The sequence below is a fragment of the Polypterus senegalus genome, chromosome 11, assembly GCF_016835505.1.
Source record: "Polypterus senegalus isolate Bchr_013 chromosome 11, ASM1683550v1, whole genome shotgun sequence".
Lineage (NCBI taxonomy): Eukaryota > Metazoa > Chordata > Cladistia > Polypteriformes > Polypteridae > Polypterus > Polypterus senegalus.
This window is the reverse complement of record NC_053164.1, coordinates 101,038,869-101,055,154: the sequence shown is the minus strand read 5'-3', so window position 1 is coordinate 101,055,154 and position 16,286 is coordinate 101,038,869. Positions and strand designations below refer to the sequence as shown.

At 39.2% G+C, this 16,286-nt stretch overlaps 2 protein-coding genes and 1 long non-coding RNA gene across 4 annotated transcripts in view; 2 read left to right on the top strand and 1 right to left on the bottom strand.

Annotated features, from left to right (window-relative positions):
• Positions 1-2,191, top strand: part of LOC120539379 — a 115,037-nt gene extending 112,846 nt beyond the window's left edge. For both annotated transcript variants that reach the window (XR_005635593.1, XR_005635594.1), the window contains one exon: positions 16-2,191. This is a non-coding gene — a long non-coding RNA (uncharacterized LOC120539379). The remainder of the gene's footprint in view (positions 1-15) is intronic.
• Positions 2,192-5,215: 3,024 nt separating this feature from the next.
• Positions 5,216-14,851, top strand: ciao1 (cytosolic iron-sulfur assembly component 1). Its single transcript, XM_039769379.1, has 7 exons — positions 5,216-5,571; positions 6,264-6,412; positions 7,275-7,386; positions 9,880-9,968; positions 11,308-11,509; positions 11,614-11,701; positions 14,050-14,851. Exons 1-7 carry the CDS (start codon positions 5,433-5,435, stop codon positions 14,282-14,284), a joined length of 1,014 nt encoding a protein of 337 aa, XP_039625313.1. The 5' UTR covers positions 5,216-5,432; the 3' UTR covers positions 14,285-14,851.
• Positions 14,703-16,286, bottom strand: part of snrnp200 (small nuclear ribonucleoprotein 200 (U5)) — a 29,536-nt gene continuing 27,952 nt past the window's right edge. The window contains exons 24-25 of the mRNA XM_039767978.1: positions 16,135-16,227; positions 14,703-15,104 (exon numbers count right to left, since the gene is read on the bottom strand). Of these exons, the coding sequence (XP_039623912.1) occupies positions 14,955-15,104; positions 16,135-16,227 (243 nt within the window). The 3' untranslated portion in view covers positions 14,703-14,954. The remainder of the gene's footprint in view (positions 15,105-16,134; positions 16,228-16,286) is intronic.

Below are 16,286 nucleotides of genomic sequence, written 5' to 3'. Positions count from 1 at the left end.
TTTCCAAACCCGCAGGACAGCTGGAGTGTATTCCAGCGAGCACTGGAGACACTGCAGGAGCAATACTTGGGCAGGAAGCCATCCCTTCGCAAGATGAACACACACATCAAAGGCCACTTGGTCAGCATCAGTTCACCTAGCCAGCATATCTGTGGGAGGACACCAGAGTACCTGGAGGAAACCCACATGGACATGGAGAGAACATGCAAAATCTGTGTGGAATTAAACCTGAGTCTCATTTTTGTGAGACAGCAACAGTACTACTGAACCACCACAAATATCATGATGAATATCTTAATATCCTTTAACTGTTGTATTCTGAATGTAATGCATTACAGGTTCAGTCCATGTGGAGACAGCAAACAGTAATTTGGATTGTATTAACTGTGCCCCTCTTATTTGTTTGAGGATTCTAATTTATATTGTGGCGGATGGCTGGGGATCCTGCCCAGCCGGGACGCCTGGAAGGACCAGGAGGGGGACAATACCTCCCCTGGGCCACGAGAGGGCAGCCGTCCTGGACTGCATGGGGGCCATGGGACCAGAGAATAGAAGCTCAACCCTGTTGGGGCCTGTGGCCACCGCCAGGGGGTGCCCAGATGATCACAGAGCCTTGGAATGCAGCACTTCCACCACACTTGGAAGTACTACCAAAGAGGATTCCAGGCATGCCCAGTGTGCTTCTGGGTGGTCATGCGGCACTTCTGCCACAACAGGAACTTCCGCCACAAGGTAATTACGGCCCACCTGAAGCACATTCAGGGCATGATAAAAGGGGCTGCCTCACTCTTGGTTTTAGTATTTCATAGTCTCCACCGCTTATCAGTTCAGTGTTGTATTTAATGTCATCTTATTTCTGTGTATTTTAATATTATTTAGTGTTATGTCTAACATCTGAAGTCTCAGTCTTGACTTGGCCACTACCCTTCCTATCCATAAACATTCCCTGATTAGCCTGCCTTCACATTGCCTCACATCCCTACCTGATTCAAATGCAGTTCTTTCAGGTTTTACAGATCCTATCTGTTTCTAAAAGCATATGATTACCCCTTAACATGTGGCACCCTATTCTACACCAGAGTTTGAGGCACATTATATTTTCTAGCCTCCTCATTCTGACCTGGACTGACTAGTGGTACTGGAAAAACGTCTGACAAGCTCTCCATACCAGGAAAGGTATATCAATATAAAGAATTATTATTATCTGACTACTAAGCTTTTCAAACAGACAGCTTTTTAAAACTGCCCTTTTGAACAGACTGCCTACCATTACTAAGTATTCCTTCTTCAAGTGGATGGAATCTCATTCGTGAACAACTTTTTTGGCATGAAAATCCTGATGAGGCCACAAAGACCTGGCAGAGTCACTATCAGAATGTTGGAGCCATCCTGAGAAGCAGTACAGAGAGTGTGCGTGTGTGTGAGAGAGAGTTAGATCTGTTCCTCTGCTTAAATCCACTGGACTGAGTACTTGATTACTGGCAAGACTTGGGAAGGATTCTGGCTTAGATCCACTGACAGAGCTGGGAAACTGAGTGCAGATGGGGTGTTGCCTCTGATTCCAAGTGGGTGGCGTGAGGCACAGCTGGCAGCGTGAATATGCAGGCAGGAGACATGGCAGAGAAAAGATCATTACAGCAGCACAGATTCTGCTGCGGAAGATGAGAGCAGCAGCAGCAATGCCAGAGAGTGGCCAAGGAAGGAGATTACCTTCACAAAATATCACATGAGGGAGAGCAAGGGAGAGACATTACATTTCACAATGTATAAGGGAGCCAGCAACAGTGATGATACAATTTAAGCTAAATAATATCATAAAAAAAATCTTTTAAGATATTGCAATAACAGTATAACCACCAAAGCACAGTATTTAAAGATGTTTTATGATCAACATCAACTACTCAACACCAAAAACAGAAACACAAATGAAAAATAATAAATTGCCCATTTTTGTTCACTGGGCAAAGTGCTAAATTGAAATGATGATGACTGCTCCAAAACAGTGAGATGTGTAAGTTCATGCATACTTAAAAAAATCCACCAATGGCTCACTTAAAAAGACTCTAGTCTTCAAGTCCTAAGGCAGACTGAAAAGTTCAAGCTACACACATGCACACCTGGGGAAACGTATGCCAAAAACACTGCATTCTCTAACAACAGCCTGCCTAAAAAAAGAAGTATTTTTTCTAGATTAGACACTGCATTGAGCATATCAGGGAAAATGAGAAAAATGTAATTATGATGACTAAGTCAAGTGAGTGATAAATGTTTTAATAATAAATTGAGCTTTCGTTCTTGTCAACACATTGCACAAAACTTCCTTTGGATGGAGCAAACCTTCATATACAATACAATACATTTTTTGGATAGCCCAAAATCACACAAGAAGTGCCACAATGGGCTTTAACAGGCCCTGCCTCTTGACAGCCCCCCAGCCTTGAAGAAGACAAGAAAAAACTCCTGAAAAAACCCTTGTAGGGAAAAAAATGGAAGAAACCTTGGGAAAGGCAGTTCAAAGACAGACCCCTTTCCAGGTAGGTTAGACGTGCAGTGGGTGTCAAAAAGAAGGGGGTCAATACAATACAATACAATACACAGAACAAATCCTCAATACAGTATAAAAATACAAATTTTAGAAGTACGGAGGAGAATTTAACAGTAGATAATTTCACTTAATATGATTTGGAATTGTTTAGAGTCCTGGGGACCTCATCCATCAAGCTGCCTCCCCCATTTGGCCATTCCATAGCTGAAATAGGGCTAATCCGATGAATGGACCCCTCGTATCTAGTTTCTAGATAAATTAGTTCCTTGAAATCAGTGCTTCGTTCTTTTAAAGAATGGATTGTATTCGAGGAGAGGATAATAACTGATTTTCTAGCTGTTATGATTTGCATAAGATCAAGAGGGAGATAGGTGATCAGGAAATGGAATAGTAAACAAGAAACCATAAACTAGAGTTTTCTTGGAAGTGCCTTTTTGCTTCCTCCGTTCGAAGAAATAAAGAAAAAACTAAAGAACTGTCCCACAGAGAGGAAAATGGTTGTACAACTGGCGAAATTGGAAACACCGCAAAAGAACAAGAAGTGTGCAGTCCAAAATCAGGTAGGAGTGAAAAGAACTAAAAAAAAACAAAAAAAAAAAACCCAAAATAACAGAGAAACTGTTCACTAAAGGGAATTTACAACACAAAGAGGTAAATATAAAGGTAACATAGTAAATATTAATAAATAAGTAAATACTTATAATAAAAAACAACAGAAGGAACAAATGATACGTTAATTCGACATATAAATAAACTACTAGGAGCAGATCCCAGGAAAGCACAGAGTCTGGACAGCCAAGGGGTAAAAGTTGTTGCAGAACCTGGCCAAACCGGTTTGGAATCTACAGTACCTTCTGCCAAATAGAAGTGGGACAAAGAGACTGCTGAAGAAGTTGTGGGTGCGATGCTTGATAAAGATGTCTTTAATGGAGGGCACAGAATTCCAAATGGTCTACAGGGTGGACTCTCTGTTGTAGAACCTAGTGGTCAGAGACACTGCAGTTCCCAAACCAGATGGTAACGCAGTTGGTCAGAATGCTCTTGATTATACCTCTGTAGAATGTGATGAGAAGTTGTGGTGGTGGAGTATTATGTGGATTTAGGATTGCCTTTCTGAGCCCCGGAAGAAAGTGGAGATGCTGCTGTGCCTTCTTGGCTAATGAGGTGGTGTTAATTAAGCAAGTAAGGTCACCTGGCAGGATATTATTATAGAAGGATTGATACAGATAATCAAGATTCAAGATGTGATCTTTTTAAACTACAATATATTATTTGATAGTGATGAGGCCATCTCCACTAGAGAAAAAATGTAGATCTTTTTACTTTGCTCTGCGTCTAGGGGTCTGCACTGGCAATCGGAAGGTTGCCGGTTTGAATCCCGTAAATGCCAAAAGGGACTCTGCTCTGTTGGGCCCTTGAGCAAGGCCCTTAACCTGCAATTGCTGAGCGCGTTGAGTAGTGAGAAAAGCGATATATAAATGCAAAGAATTATTATTATTATTACTTTAAATATGCAGACAACATTTGGAGAGGCACAACTGGACAAATTGATGGGGTTTAGAAGTATCAGCATCAAAAATTGTAGAGGAATGTTTTAAGTGAATACATGAAAATACATTTTTGGACCATAATTTTTTGATTACTTTGTGAATACCTTTTAATGGGAAGTAAAGAAAAAAAAAGAATCAATTTTTATAAGAATGGGCCATTCAATCCAACATGCTTGTCAATCCTGCCCGCCTAATTTCTTCAAAATAACATTGAGTTGAGATTTGAAGGTTCCCCAAAGTACACCTTGTTACCACACTGCTTAGTAATTCATTCAATGTGTTTGTGGTTTTCTATATAAAGAAAAGCTCAACATTTGTGTGAAAATTAATGCAAACAACATCATCATCTTAAAAACGTGCAGAGTTGCAAGTTAAGTTTGTGACATCTACAGGATAGCTATAGTGTTTAAGCTTTGTAAGTTGCCTTGGACAGAGGTGTCTCATACATTATATATTATATAGATATATATAAATAATAATAACAATAGTTACTGATTATGCTGTTGCATGTTGATTAGCACATGCATGTACATTCCACTCTGACAATAATGACTCAATAATCAAGTTTTGCCTCTGTGTCTCAGGGTTCTTTTGAATGAACATTGCAGGGTGAAGTGACCCAAAGCCCATCTCAGCAGAACTGACACAAAGCACTGGGGACAACCACACTGCCTACTGGGTCAGTGTAAAGCCACCAGTTAAGGCAGCATTTGGAAGTGTGATGAAGAGCACTGGAGTTTCCAGAGGAAAATATACACAGACAAGGCATCAGACCTCACATCGACCGTGACCCGGCACTACTGGGAAATAAAAGACCCACGTAAGTTAAATGTAAGGTTGAAATGTCAATATTATTTTTCAGAATTAAAAAGGAACTATTTCAAAATTTTACTCATAACACTTAAAATATACAAAAGAACATTTACACATTCTTATATTTAAAAGATATATAGTGCTAATATTTTTAAATAAAATGTACATTTTCTAACAAAACTTATTGGGCCAATATATCAAACAAAGACAATGGAACTCCAGCCTGAAGATGGCAGCAAGAGATTCTTGTGTGAAGGTTCAGAATGCCGGGAATTAGAAAGGTAGCAAGAGGACTCATTTTCCCATGCTGCACTGCGCGTTGTTGGGCTCTAAATGACAGAGAGGAAGTAGCGCACATTCGCTTGACTTGAGCGTGTCTGTTTCTGTCCTCTTATAATTGAGCTTTATCATATGTTAGAAGAGTTTATGAACACTTCAACCCTTGCATGTCTTGCTGTTTACTGACTCGATCATCACCGTAGCGTACCCCGTGAGCGTTGGGTTTGCAAGAATTTCAGGAAGCCATGAAGGACTGCCTGAAGTTGCTCACCCGTTTCAGTGCTCACCCAGACTCCCGCTGCTGGTTCGTTGCGTGGAACCCCAAAGGGACCCTACTGGCCTCTTGTGGAGGAGATCGAGCGGTCCGAGTGTGGGGTCGCGAAGGTGAGTTATCCAGCTTAGCCGGTCCTGAGCTTGTGAAAGGCGAGCAACAGGTGTGTTCGTTTTGTGCAACGAGTTCAGATGGGCTGCCTTAAACTGACCAATTACTGGCATTCCAAAACAGCGCTGTCATTAGTGTGGGGCGACCTATTGCAGTATCTCCGTTTCAAGATTAAAAAAAAGTCAAGCATCTTTATGAGTTTGTTTCCGCACGTCTTCAATGCAATGCAGTATATTTGGTCAATTAAATACACGAAATTCGTATGAATGTTTGTTTTTAGCATATTTTTGTTTATCTTAACGGCATGTTACGTATTAGTAACGTGAAATTTTCGCTGTATTCTGTACCTGCTACTGCCACCATTAGTACGAGTACAAGTGCACTGGTACATTATTGTATCTTTTATGAAGAAAAGTCATTTTCTTCCAAGTCATATTTTGAGTCTGGTTTCAGTGACCTGGCTTGAAAATTTATTTATTTTTTTGCTTTTGTTTATAATGTTTCTGTTCACAAGCCATAATGGAAAAGTGATCATGTGGTCTATTTGTGCGTTCATTTTTATTTATAAAGAAACAGCAGGTAATCCTCTACTAAAATAGATTACTCTCAAATAAAATATCTGCCTAAAATCCAAAGATTCTATTCCGACTGTGTATGCTGTGCTGAGTCTTTGTATGCTTTGTGCATTTTACAGGTGACTCTTGGGTCTGCAAATCAGTTTTGTCAGAGGGTCACCAGAGGACTGTTCGGAAAGTAGCTTGGTCACCCTGTGGAAACTACTTGGCCTCTGCCAGCTTTGACGCCACTACCTGCATCTGGAAGAAGCAACAAGATACATTTGAGGTAATATACAATACATATGTTAAACTGTGAAGAATAAAACGTTTTAATGTAGGACTGTTCTGTAAGAATATCCTATTAATGTAACCCATTCGCAGTAGAATACCCAGCAGGAGCTGGGTGGTCTTTTGGACTTGGGACCCCATCAGATTTTTTTTTTCTCCAGTATCTCACCCCAGAGTTTTTTTGTTTGATTAGATTATATGTTTTTTTCCACAAGAGGAAATTATTTTACAGAACCTCAAAATAAAAAAATGTAAAAAAAATGAGAGGGAGCCTCTGTACTTTATTCCTGTTTTCCCTAGCTGTCAGAACAGGCTTAAAAACTAATCTTTAGAGACTTACAAATAAAATAAGGACTTTTTCTGTTACCTGTATATCTAGGTTAGGTGAATGCATACTAATTTATTGTTATCTAGTATTTTTGAAATGTAATGTTTTTATTATTATACTTTTTAGGTATTTTAAATTTTATTTTCTTGTTATTTTCTTTGTCATCTTACTGTGTATGAAAATGTGCAATAGAAATAAATGATGTCGTTGATGCAGTAGTATAAGTAATTGCGAGGCAGATTGTGGAGAAAAGCTAACAACATGTGTAGACTTGAGCAGTTACTGACCGGTCATAAGTGGGATCTCACAATCATTTTGCCTGGATGTGTAAAACTAGATGGAAAATTGAGAAGTTTCTGTGAGGAAAAACTAGTGGAATAAGTGGAGCCCTTATAAAAAAAGGTTCTTTTACCAGACAGAATATTTAACAGAGTGCTATTCTACATCTTATACCAGAAGTTGATAATATCCTGTTTAAAAAAAAAAAATAACAATTTTTTAATTCCTTTCCCTAATCTTTGTACTAAATTAGTGTGTGACAACACTGGAAGGTCATGAAAATGAAGTAAAGTGTGTTGCCTGGGCACCTTCTGGAAATCTCTTGGCAACATGCAGCAGGGACAAGAGCGTCTGGGTTTGGGAAGGTATGTTTCAAACTGGTGGCAGGCAGTTTGGGTTCTACAAGGTAAAAAGAGATATGCTGTATGTGAGTCAAGAATACACATATTTGGATATATACGTAAAGTTCCGGATGTGCAAAATCTAATTGGCTCGGTGTGCTTTATCAGTGTTTTTTCGTTAAATGTAGAAGCATCTGCAACGTATCTTTAGAATGTGCTTTGCATTGTGCAGTGTTATGTTTCAGTTTCATTTTTGGGGAAAAATGTTTGACTGATAGGTATGCAGTTTAGGAAATGAACACAAATGTCAAAAATGTTTAGAAAGATTATCCATCCATTTTCCAATCTGCTGAATCCGAACACAGGGTCACGGGGGTCTGCTGGAGCCAATCCCAGCCAACACAGGGTGCAAGGCAGGAATCAAACCCCGTGCACTGCAGAGCGCACACACTAGGGCCAATTTAGAATCGTCAATGCACCTAACCTGCACATCTGTGGACTGTGGGAGGAAACCCATGCAGACACGAGGAGAACATGCAAACTCCACACAGGGAGGACCCGGGAAGCGAACCCAGGTCTCCTAACTGCGAGACAGAAGTGCTACCATTGTGCTGCCCGGTCAAGCTTTACTATACTTTTTTATTTTTTAAAAGCCACATTTACACATCAAGCAATACAAGTCATATCCAGTAATACAGTCACATGCCGACTTACGTCTCCATTTGGGACTGCCCATCTGATCAGTCCCTTACGTCAAATTGGTCATATATTGATCACAAAGTTTACAGATCATTGCACTTCAGGCTCTGTGGGTCATAGATATGCATAATTCAACTGCTGGTATGAAGCTTTACAAAATAATTTTCATGTTTCAGGGGATGCATTGTGGGATAATATAAGGCAGTGTTTCTCAACCATTTGATGTTGCCATCGTTGTTTTGCATGTGGATCATCTAAGCTAGTGTTTTTCAACCCACCCATGTTAGTAACAATCAGTTGGTCACCAGTGGGTCGCCTAAGTGATCAGCAGCAATGCGCAGTGTTTCCCTGTTTCACCAAGGGAGCAGTTTGCAATTCCTGCTAGTGGGTTATTAATAAATTTAAAAATGCAAAACTGGGTCACGGGGCCATAAAGGTTGAGAAACACTAGTGCAATGGAAGGTAGTGCAGGCTTAATGCATTAGTCTTGTGAAGCAGTGCTGATCAAAACAAACTTTCAAGGTTGCTCCAAGAGTCAGAAAGTATGAGACCCTGAGAAATAATAATACAGTAAACCCTCGTTTATCGCGGTTAATCCATTCCAGACTCTACTACGATAAATGAATTTCTGCAAAGTAGGATTCTTTATTTATAAATCGAATATTTTTGCAGTTAGAGCATAGAAAACCTGTTTATGACCTTGTAAATATGTTTTTTAACCGTATTGGAGCCCTCAAGACATGAAATAACACCCTTTAGTCAAAAGTTTAACCTGTGCTCCATGACAAGACAGAGATGACAGTTCTTTCTCACAATTAAAAGAATGCAAACATAACTTCTCTTCAAAGAAGTGCCGTCAGTCAGGAGCAGAGAATGTCAGAGAGATAGAGAGAGCGAGAGAAAAGCAAACAATCAAAAAATCAATACGTGCTGTTTGGGCTTTCAAGTATGCAAAGCGCCTAATACATAATACATGCTCTGATTGGGTAGCTTCTCAGCCATCCGCCAATAGCGTCCCTTGTATGAAATCAACTGGGCAAACAAACTGGGATAGCATGTACCATAAATTAAAAGACGCATTGTCCGCAGAAATCCACAAACCAGCGAAAAATATATGTTTTATATATACAGTATATATATTTAGATATGCTTACATTTCTAATCCGTGATGGAGTGAAGCTACGAAAGTCAAATCGTAGCGTATAGCGAGGGATTACTGTAATGCAAGATTTATTGCTGTGGCTGGTTTTGGCAATTTCAAAAACATTATTACCCTATTGTTTTCCTGTGGCCCTTGGTTGTAAGTATGACTCCTCTTAAAACGCTCACCTATAAATTGGTGCATGACTGTACTTTCAGTGGGGTGCATAAAATTATTTAATGGCCTCGAAAGATTGGCATTTTTTCAAATTCGATCTTTTTAGTTACTCTTTGGCAGGATGTGGGATAAAAAATTTGTGATTACTTCCTGAAATTTCACACAGAGGTCATTGTCTGAACTCCCTTAATGTGCCTCAGCTTCATTTGTAATGATACAGTGATGTTAGAAAGTAAATATATCCTCTTCTAACTATATTGTATTTCATGTTATGACAAATCTAACAATCATATAGTTCTAGCTTAACATTTTAAGTAAAAAAATATTTTCACATGTAGTACAGAAATGATCTCATGATATGGCCCTTCATTATGGTAAATTACATGGAGTGATAAAGAATTTACTGAAAATAATGTTAATTCCTATGTGGTATAGTAGCACAAATAAAAAAAAAAAATCTCACAATAAATGTTGTGTGTGTGTGTGTGTGTGTATTGCAGTTGATGAGGAGGATGAATACGAATGTGTCAGTGTGGTGAACTCGCACACGCAGGATGTGAAGCATGTCATTTGGCATCCTAATCAGGAGGTAAGTGTACAGTCTCTGTTGAGAACATCAAAATGTCTTGCTTAATTATCATTAATATAATTACACAACTTCTTCATGAAGCTGAATCATATTGAAAGAACTGAAAAGAACTAGAAATAATTTTGTTAGTTCATTACTACCTCAATAAACTGATCTGATTAAGTTTGACAGTGATGAACAAAATTACCTTCTTAAAACACTCTAATCAAGTAATAAATCAATCCAGCAACTGCAACAGGAATGACAAAGAAATTTGATGAAAAGAGAGTTGAGTATGTTGTGAAAAGTGAGAATTTTGTAAAAGGACATTATTTTAAATTTGTTATAAGGTGTTACATTATTCAAACAAGTTAGAAATGTTGTAGGTCAGTATTTCTCAACCACAATGGGTCATGGGCTTCAAGTTCCTATTCCTGTGGTAGTGGATCGCTCCCTAAGCGGTCCCACCTGTGACGTGCTGAATTCACCAAGGGCGCACCCCACTCTGACGATTGTCTTTAGTTCATCAAGGGGAAGTCAAAGTGGGTTCCAAAAAGACTTGCATTAGAAAAAGTGGGTTGAGAAACCTGTTGTAGACAGAAGCATATTGTTTGGTGTAGGCCGGGTGTGGAAATGTTCTATTTATGTACGAAGTATTTAGCATAGTAGCCTGAATTTGATCAAAAAATGGCATCTTTAGTTGTTATAATGAACTTGATAAATTTTACATATATAATGCATATTGTTAGAGGCTGTAAAAGTAAATTTAATTTAATTAGACAACAAGCTATAATGGACTATGAAACTACTATCAATTGAGCTGGGACACAAGCACATATCCATTTGTTTTCTGAACTCGCTTTTCGCCTGCTGAAGACTCAGGTGGTGGTGGGTTGGTGTGACGGGACTAAAGCTCATCAACAACAAAAGATGAACAGCGTCAAGCAGCCTTAGATAGGAGGAAACAACTGCAGTAGACAATTTATAGTTTCCCATCAAACTAATAGCCTGCCCTTGAACTGTGGAAGTCCCCAGTGGAAACTTCTGTGAGCGCTGGTAGAACATTCTGACTGCAACGTTTTTAATAAAGTGGCAAAAAGTGTGCTTATGTTTCTGTTGTGTTTTGCAGTCATACAATGCCCGAGCTTCCAAACGACTCTCTATTCTGATTGTTATAATTCCTAAAAATGACTGCAGTGTTACAAGAAAAACTAACTCTGAAGGGTTTACCAGACAGAGTAGTTAGTGCACAAGTGGTGTGGCTGGGGCTCACATTGCAGTGCTTACTCTACAGTACTGTAAGCTCTCAGTTTCTAGCATGGCTGATCCCCCCTCTTTGTCTCTCTCCTTTACCATGCAGCTACTGGCCTCTTGCAGCTATGACAACACTGTCAAGATCTACAAAGAGGATGATGACGATTGGATTTGTTTGGACACACTGGAGGGTCATGAATCCACAGTGTGGAGTGTGGACTTTGACAAAACTGGCCAGCGGCTTGCATCCTGCAGTGATGATAAGACTGTTAAAATCTGGAGGGAGTACCTGCCTGGAAATGAGCAAGGTGATTCAGGCAGACGTGCTGTAGTTCCTTTAAAATGAGAGAACTTTGTTAATAAATAGCAAGTAAAGGTAAAGATTGACGGCAGTTTCTGTTTCCTTTTTTAGGAGTAGTCTGTAAAGGCAGCGACCCATGCTGGAAAAGTATTTGTACCTTATCTGGATTTCACACACGGACAATTTACGACATTTCTTGGTGAGTTTTTTTTTTTTAAACTTGTATTTTGTTAACTTTGCAAATTGTCTCATTAGAGGATAAAGCTATTTTGTAGTGATTGCCTTATTTAACTTATTTTAGTAATATAATTTTAAGGTTTCATAGAAATCTGAGTTTTAACTGATGTTGATAGTTTTAAACCTTTAAAAAACACGTTTGAAATGACTGTATTGCTTTGTTCGGTCTCACAAAATAGTACTGAAAAAAGCACGCTTTTCAAAATGACAGAAAAAATGGCTTTAGCTGACAGAGAAGAATATCCAACACAGAGATCCATAGTTTATTATAAGGAGAGCACAACACTTCTGTTGTACCATTTTTTATGCAAAGGATTGAAATGTTTCACTCTGATGTCAGCATTTGAATGAGGAGTCGTTTTGAACAAACTTCTAACAGCGTGGACCCCACAAGCTGGACCTGCTGGATTCAAGTGTTCATCCCTTCAAATTAGGGATATCATGATACCAGATATTTTAGAATTCGATACCAATACACCAGTTAAATCTCACAATACTCAATTCCTTTTGCTATCTTGGCAAAAACAGAAATCTCTTTCAACTGATTTTTATAAAAAGTACCTCTATTATTAAAGTGAACAATATCGTGCCTTTTTCTGTAGTCTATTATAAAAAAAAAAATAAAATCTTGGAAGGAGATGAGACGTGATTCTTGGAGAGACACTAATACGTCCTGCGAGACGAGTCCACGCCCAGGGCTGGAAATAAAGGACAAAGAGTAGATGTTATATATGTATGTATATATATATATACACACACACACTTTTTTGAGATAGGAGTTTTGGGTTTTCATGAGCTGTATGCCAAAATCATCAATATTAAAACATTAAAAGGCTTGATCTACTTCAGTTGTGTGTAATGAATCTAAAATATATGAAAGTCTAATGTTTATCAGTACATTACAGAAAATAATGAACTTTATCACAATATGCAAATTTTTTGAGAAGGACCTGTATAAATACATTTTTTTTTTTTTTCTTTCTGTCTCACTCTTGAGCTTCTGGGAAGGTTTCATTTCTTCATGGTGGCAAAGTATCCTCCTTCCTTTCTTTCTCTCTCTCTCTGTATCTTAAATGTGTGCATATGGACATGTGCCCCTTTCCATAGCATTACTGTAGCACTGCGATGCCAAAGTTGAGCACGCAGAATGTGATTATCACCTTTGTGCAATTTGTCCTGGTAGAGGGCACACAAACACATTTTCATGGTCACTGCAGAGTTCCTTAAAATCAAACACTAAGAAAACTGCACTTGGACTGACAGAGTAAACTACAGTGGTAGTTGTCACTTGACAGCCGAAAAGAAGTTTAATTTTAGGCTGAAAACTGTTCCATATATATATATATATATATATATATATATATTTTTTCAAACAAATTAGTAAAATTAAATAAATGTAGTCAAATTTGGCCAATAAACAAGACGTTTTGCTAGGCTGCGGCTAGCAGTATAATTAATGTGTACTTTTTTGATATGACCGGTATACATTCCATTCTGCAGTGTTGCCACTGATATATTCATCAAGATGGACACTCAGACTTTAGTCATCCCTCCCCTTGTTTGCAGGCGTCTCCGCATCCATAGCTGGTTCATGTCTTGTGCCCCATGCAACCCTAAGCTGGTTGATGTCGACTCAAAGAATGGGTAACAAAGTTGTAGGTAGCAATGACTGGGGTGTTTAGGAAAATTAAAATAATTTACAGTTATTAAAAAGCACTACAAGGACTAAATAATTCTGGCACTCCTGGTTTTGTTAAAACCCCATTTCCAGTTCAGAATAAGAAGTAGTCACAGAATTAGCCAAGATTACTGTTGACTTCTGTGTTGAGTGTCTGGCGAATAGTTTGAAAATGTAGCCAGCAGTCACGTGTGTGTACTTGGCGTGAGGCTATAACCGCTACATCACTACAACAATAGATGTGCCCACTAAGGGAAACAAACAAGCCAATAAAACATGTCATCTGACCAGGGGACTCCGATTTTTGTGTAGTTTTGTGCAAAAGTAACTTTTTATAATAAAAAAACAACTCTGTTGCAGCCTTATTCATGGAAGTGGAGTGAGGCACCTGCTTTGAGCTTTTGAAATGGCTAGTGGTCCCTTGCTTTGGCCAGGTTTAGAGAGGCTATTACCATGGCATCACCCAACTGTTTCTTATCATTTGTCCCGTCGCTTTAACTGATCAGGCCTAAGATAATAGCTTGAGTTGTCATTGCATTCAATTTGTTTGCTAGGTGAAGCAAGATATAAAACTGAATAGATTGATGAACAGAAATCAAAATGCACTTACCTAGCACCACCTTTATTTACAGGTGTCACCTCACAAACGTTCTTGCAACTGCCTGTGGCGATGACGCCATTAGAGTGTTTGAAGAGGATGCAACTTCTGATCCACACCAGCCCATATTCAGATTGATGGCTCACGTGCCCAAAGCCCACTCTCAAGATGTAAATTGTGTGGCCTGGAACCCAAAGGAAGGTGGTCTTCTCGCATCATGCAGTGACGATGGCGATATTGGCCTTTGGCAGTATGAGCCACAGAACTGAAGAGGAAGGGGTGGGTTATACGCACCAGCGTGTTTTTGAAGCTTTCAACCCCTTTCTTTTCAACTCTCCCTGCTAATTTACCATCCTCAACAGGTCCAGCAGCACCCTGCAGTGTATGTTGTATTTTATGTCCATTTAACCAAGTTGTAGCTACCAAAATAAAGTATGTGGATGGGACAGTAAATGACAAATAATCTCGCTCTGGGTAAAAACCTGACAAATGATCCTCTAAAGAAATAATAAAACAAATCGTGCCAGATATAAATCCTGCAGAGTGACATCAGGAGCAAGTCACGTATTTGTCAGACTTTGGAAACTGTAGCCTTAAAAGAACCATGAGACTTCAGTGGGGTTTGAGCCTTTATTTAGGCACACATCACCAAAACACAGCAGAACCAGGAAATAGTAGCCCTATTGATTTTTACACTATAAAAAAAGAAAAAAAAGAAAAGCTGTACAAAATTTTTTTTTTTAGATTTCTATCCACAATTTATGGTGTATGCATTACAGAAATAATGTGGATATAATTTAAAGCTGCATGATAATAAAACTTAACAATAAACCTGACGCTGTACATCTCTGTATTCATGCCGGAATGACGCGGACACTCGTACAAACTGTCAACTGTAGATGGCATCAGAACTGTCCAGAGTAAAACCACAGTGCCACCTTAGTCTGAATCACTGTCTCCTTCGCTGTCTGCCTCCTTCACATCCACGCTGAATTTGTATTCTTGGTCACATCCCATGTAGGCATCACTCATGAAGTACAAAGTATAATTGTGGATGCCTAAGGCGGGAGCAACAAAGTCTAACTTAACCTGAAAAACAAATAAACCTGTGTCAGCAGAGAAGGAGCGTACACACCGGGGCTTTACTCATCTTTACGTCTCGACAGTTCCACAGCAGTTTTGGGATTCCTAGGTGTTACCTACCACATGTAGTTTGTAGTGATGGGTGAGAAAAACTTTTACTCTCATGTTTTTCATGCAGAAAGGAGAGAAACAAAGTTTGATGTCATAGAAACCAATTGTGAAAAAAAACAATCAATGGAAATAATAATAAAAACCTTGTGCTGCATAATCCACATGTCAGTAAAACACAATTCCGTTTACGCAGCGCCCTTCTAACCTACATAGACAGCACTGATGTGCAGCATCCACCTGGATGACGTGCCAGTAGAATCATCACCATAGCTGTTAGGTGGTGAGGGGGCGAGTGACATATTTACCAGTAAAGGTCATCAGATGAATAAGGGGAAAGATTGACCAGGCCATGGTGGGCAATTGAGCGAGGACATCGAGAAACAGTCTCAGTCTTAGGTCTTGTCCGAAGAACACCACCATTTTTGCAGCACAGTGTTCCCATCACTGCACTGGGCCATTGGGACCCACACACAGACCATGATGGGTGTCGATCATTCCAGAAGTATCTAACAATATTTTAGCTAAAATTGCACATGTTTTGCACATACGACTGGATAACTGACACACGGATTGTGCAACATGATTTTATTTCCTCTTTTCCTTAGTCATTTTTGCACATTATTTGCCATTGCACAGCACTGATCATTATTGCCTTCTATTATATCAAAACATTTTTCTGCATGAAAACAAGATATCAAAATTTTTTTTTTTACAGCCATCACAACAAACTACATGGGGTAAGTAACAAAGGAAAAATATTTCTGGGTGGAGTATTCCTTTAAGGTAAACTTGATTTCTGTTTTGCCCCTAATGCACGCAGCGTTATGTTTACTGTAAGTGGCTCCTCAGTTTGGTCAACCTCAGGAACGGGAGCCTTGCTTCAATACAAATCGCGGGCTTTGCCTTTGATTTTCACTGCACTCACCTTGGCCTTCTGCTGCAGAGTCAAGCGCTTGATGGAGATGAGACTGTTTGATTTGGGATCTCCAATCACAACCCACCAGCCCTCTTCACGTTTCTAAAAGTAAACACAGTCACATTAATACAAGTACTGTTTGTGTAGGTGGATTCAAACGT

What these genes read in the sequence shown, in the direction of transcription:
- ciao1 (XM_039769379.1), top strand. Translation starts at nt 5,433, where the DNA reads ATGAAGGACTGCCTGAAGTTGCTCACCCGTTTCAGTGCTCACCCAGAC. An exon ending in GAGCGTCTGGGTTTGGGAAG is followed by an intron (nt 7,387 to 9,879) that starts GTATGTTTCAAA and finishes TGTGTATTGCAG; the next exon opens with TTGATGAGGAGGATGAATAC. An exon ending in TTTGGCATCCTAATCAGGAG is followed by an intron (nt 9,969 to 11,307) that starts GTAAGTGTACAG and finishes TTTACCATGCAG; the next exon opens with CTACTGGCCTCTTGCAGCTA.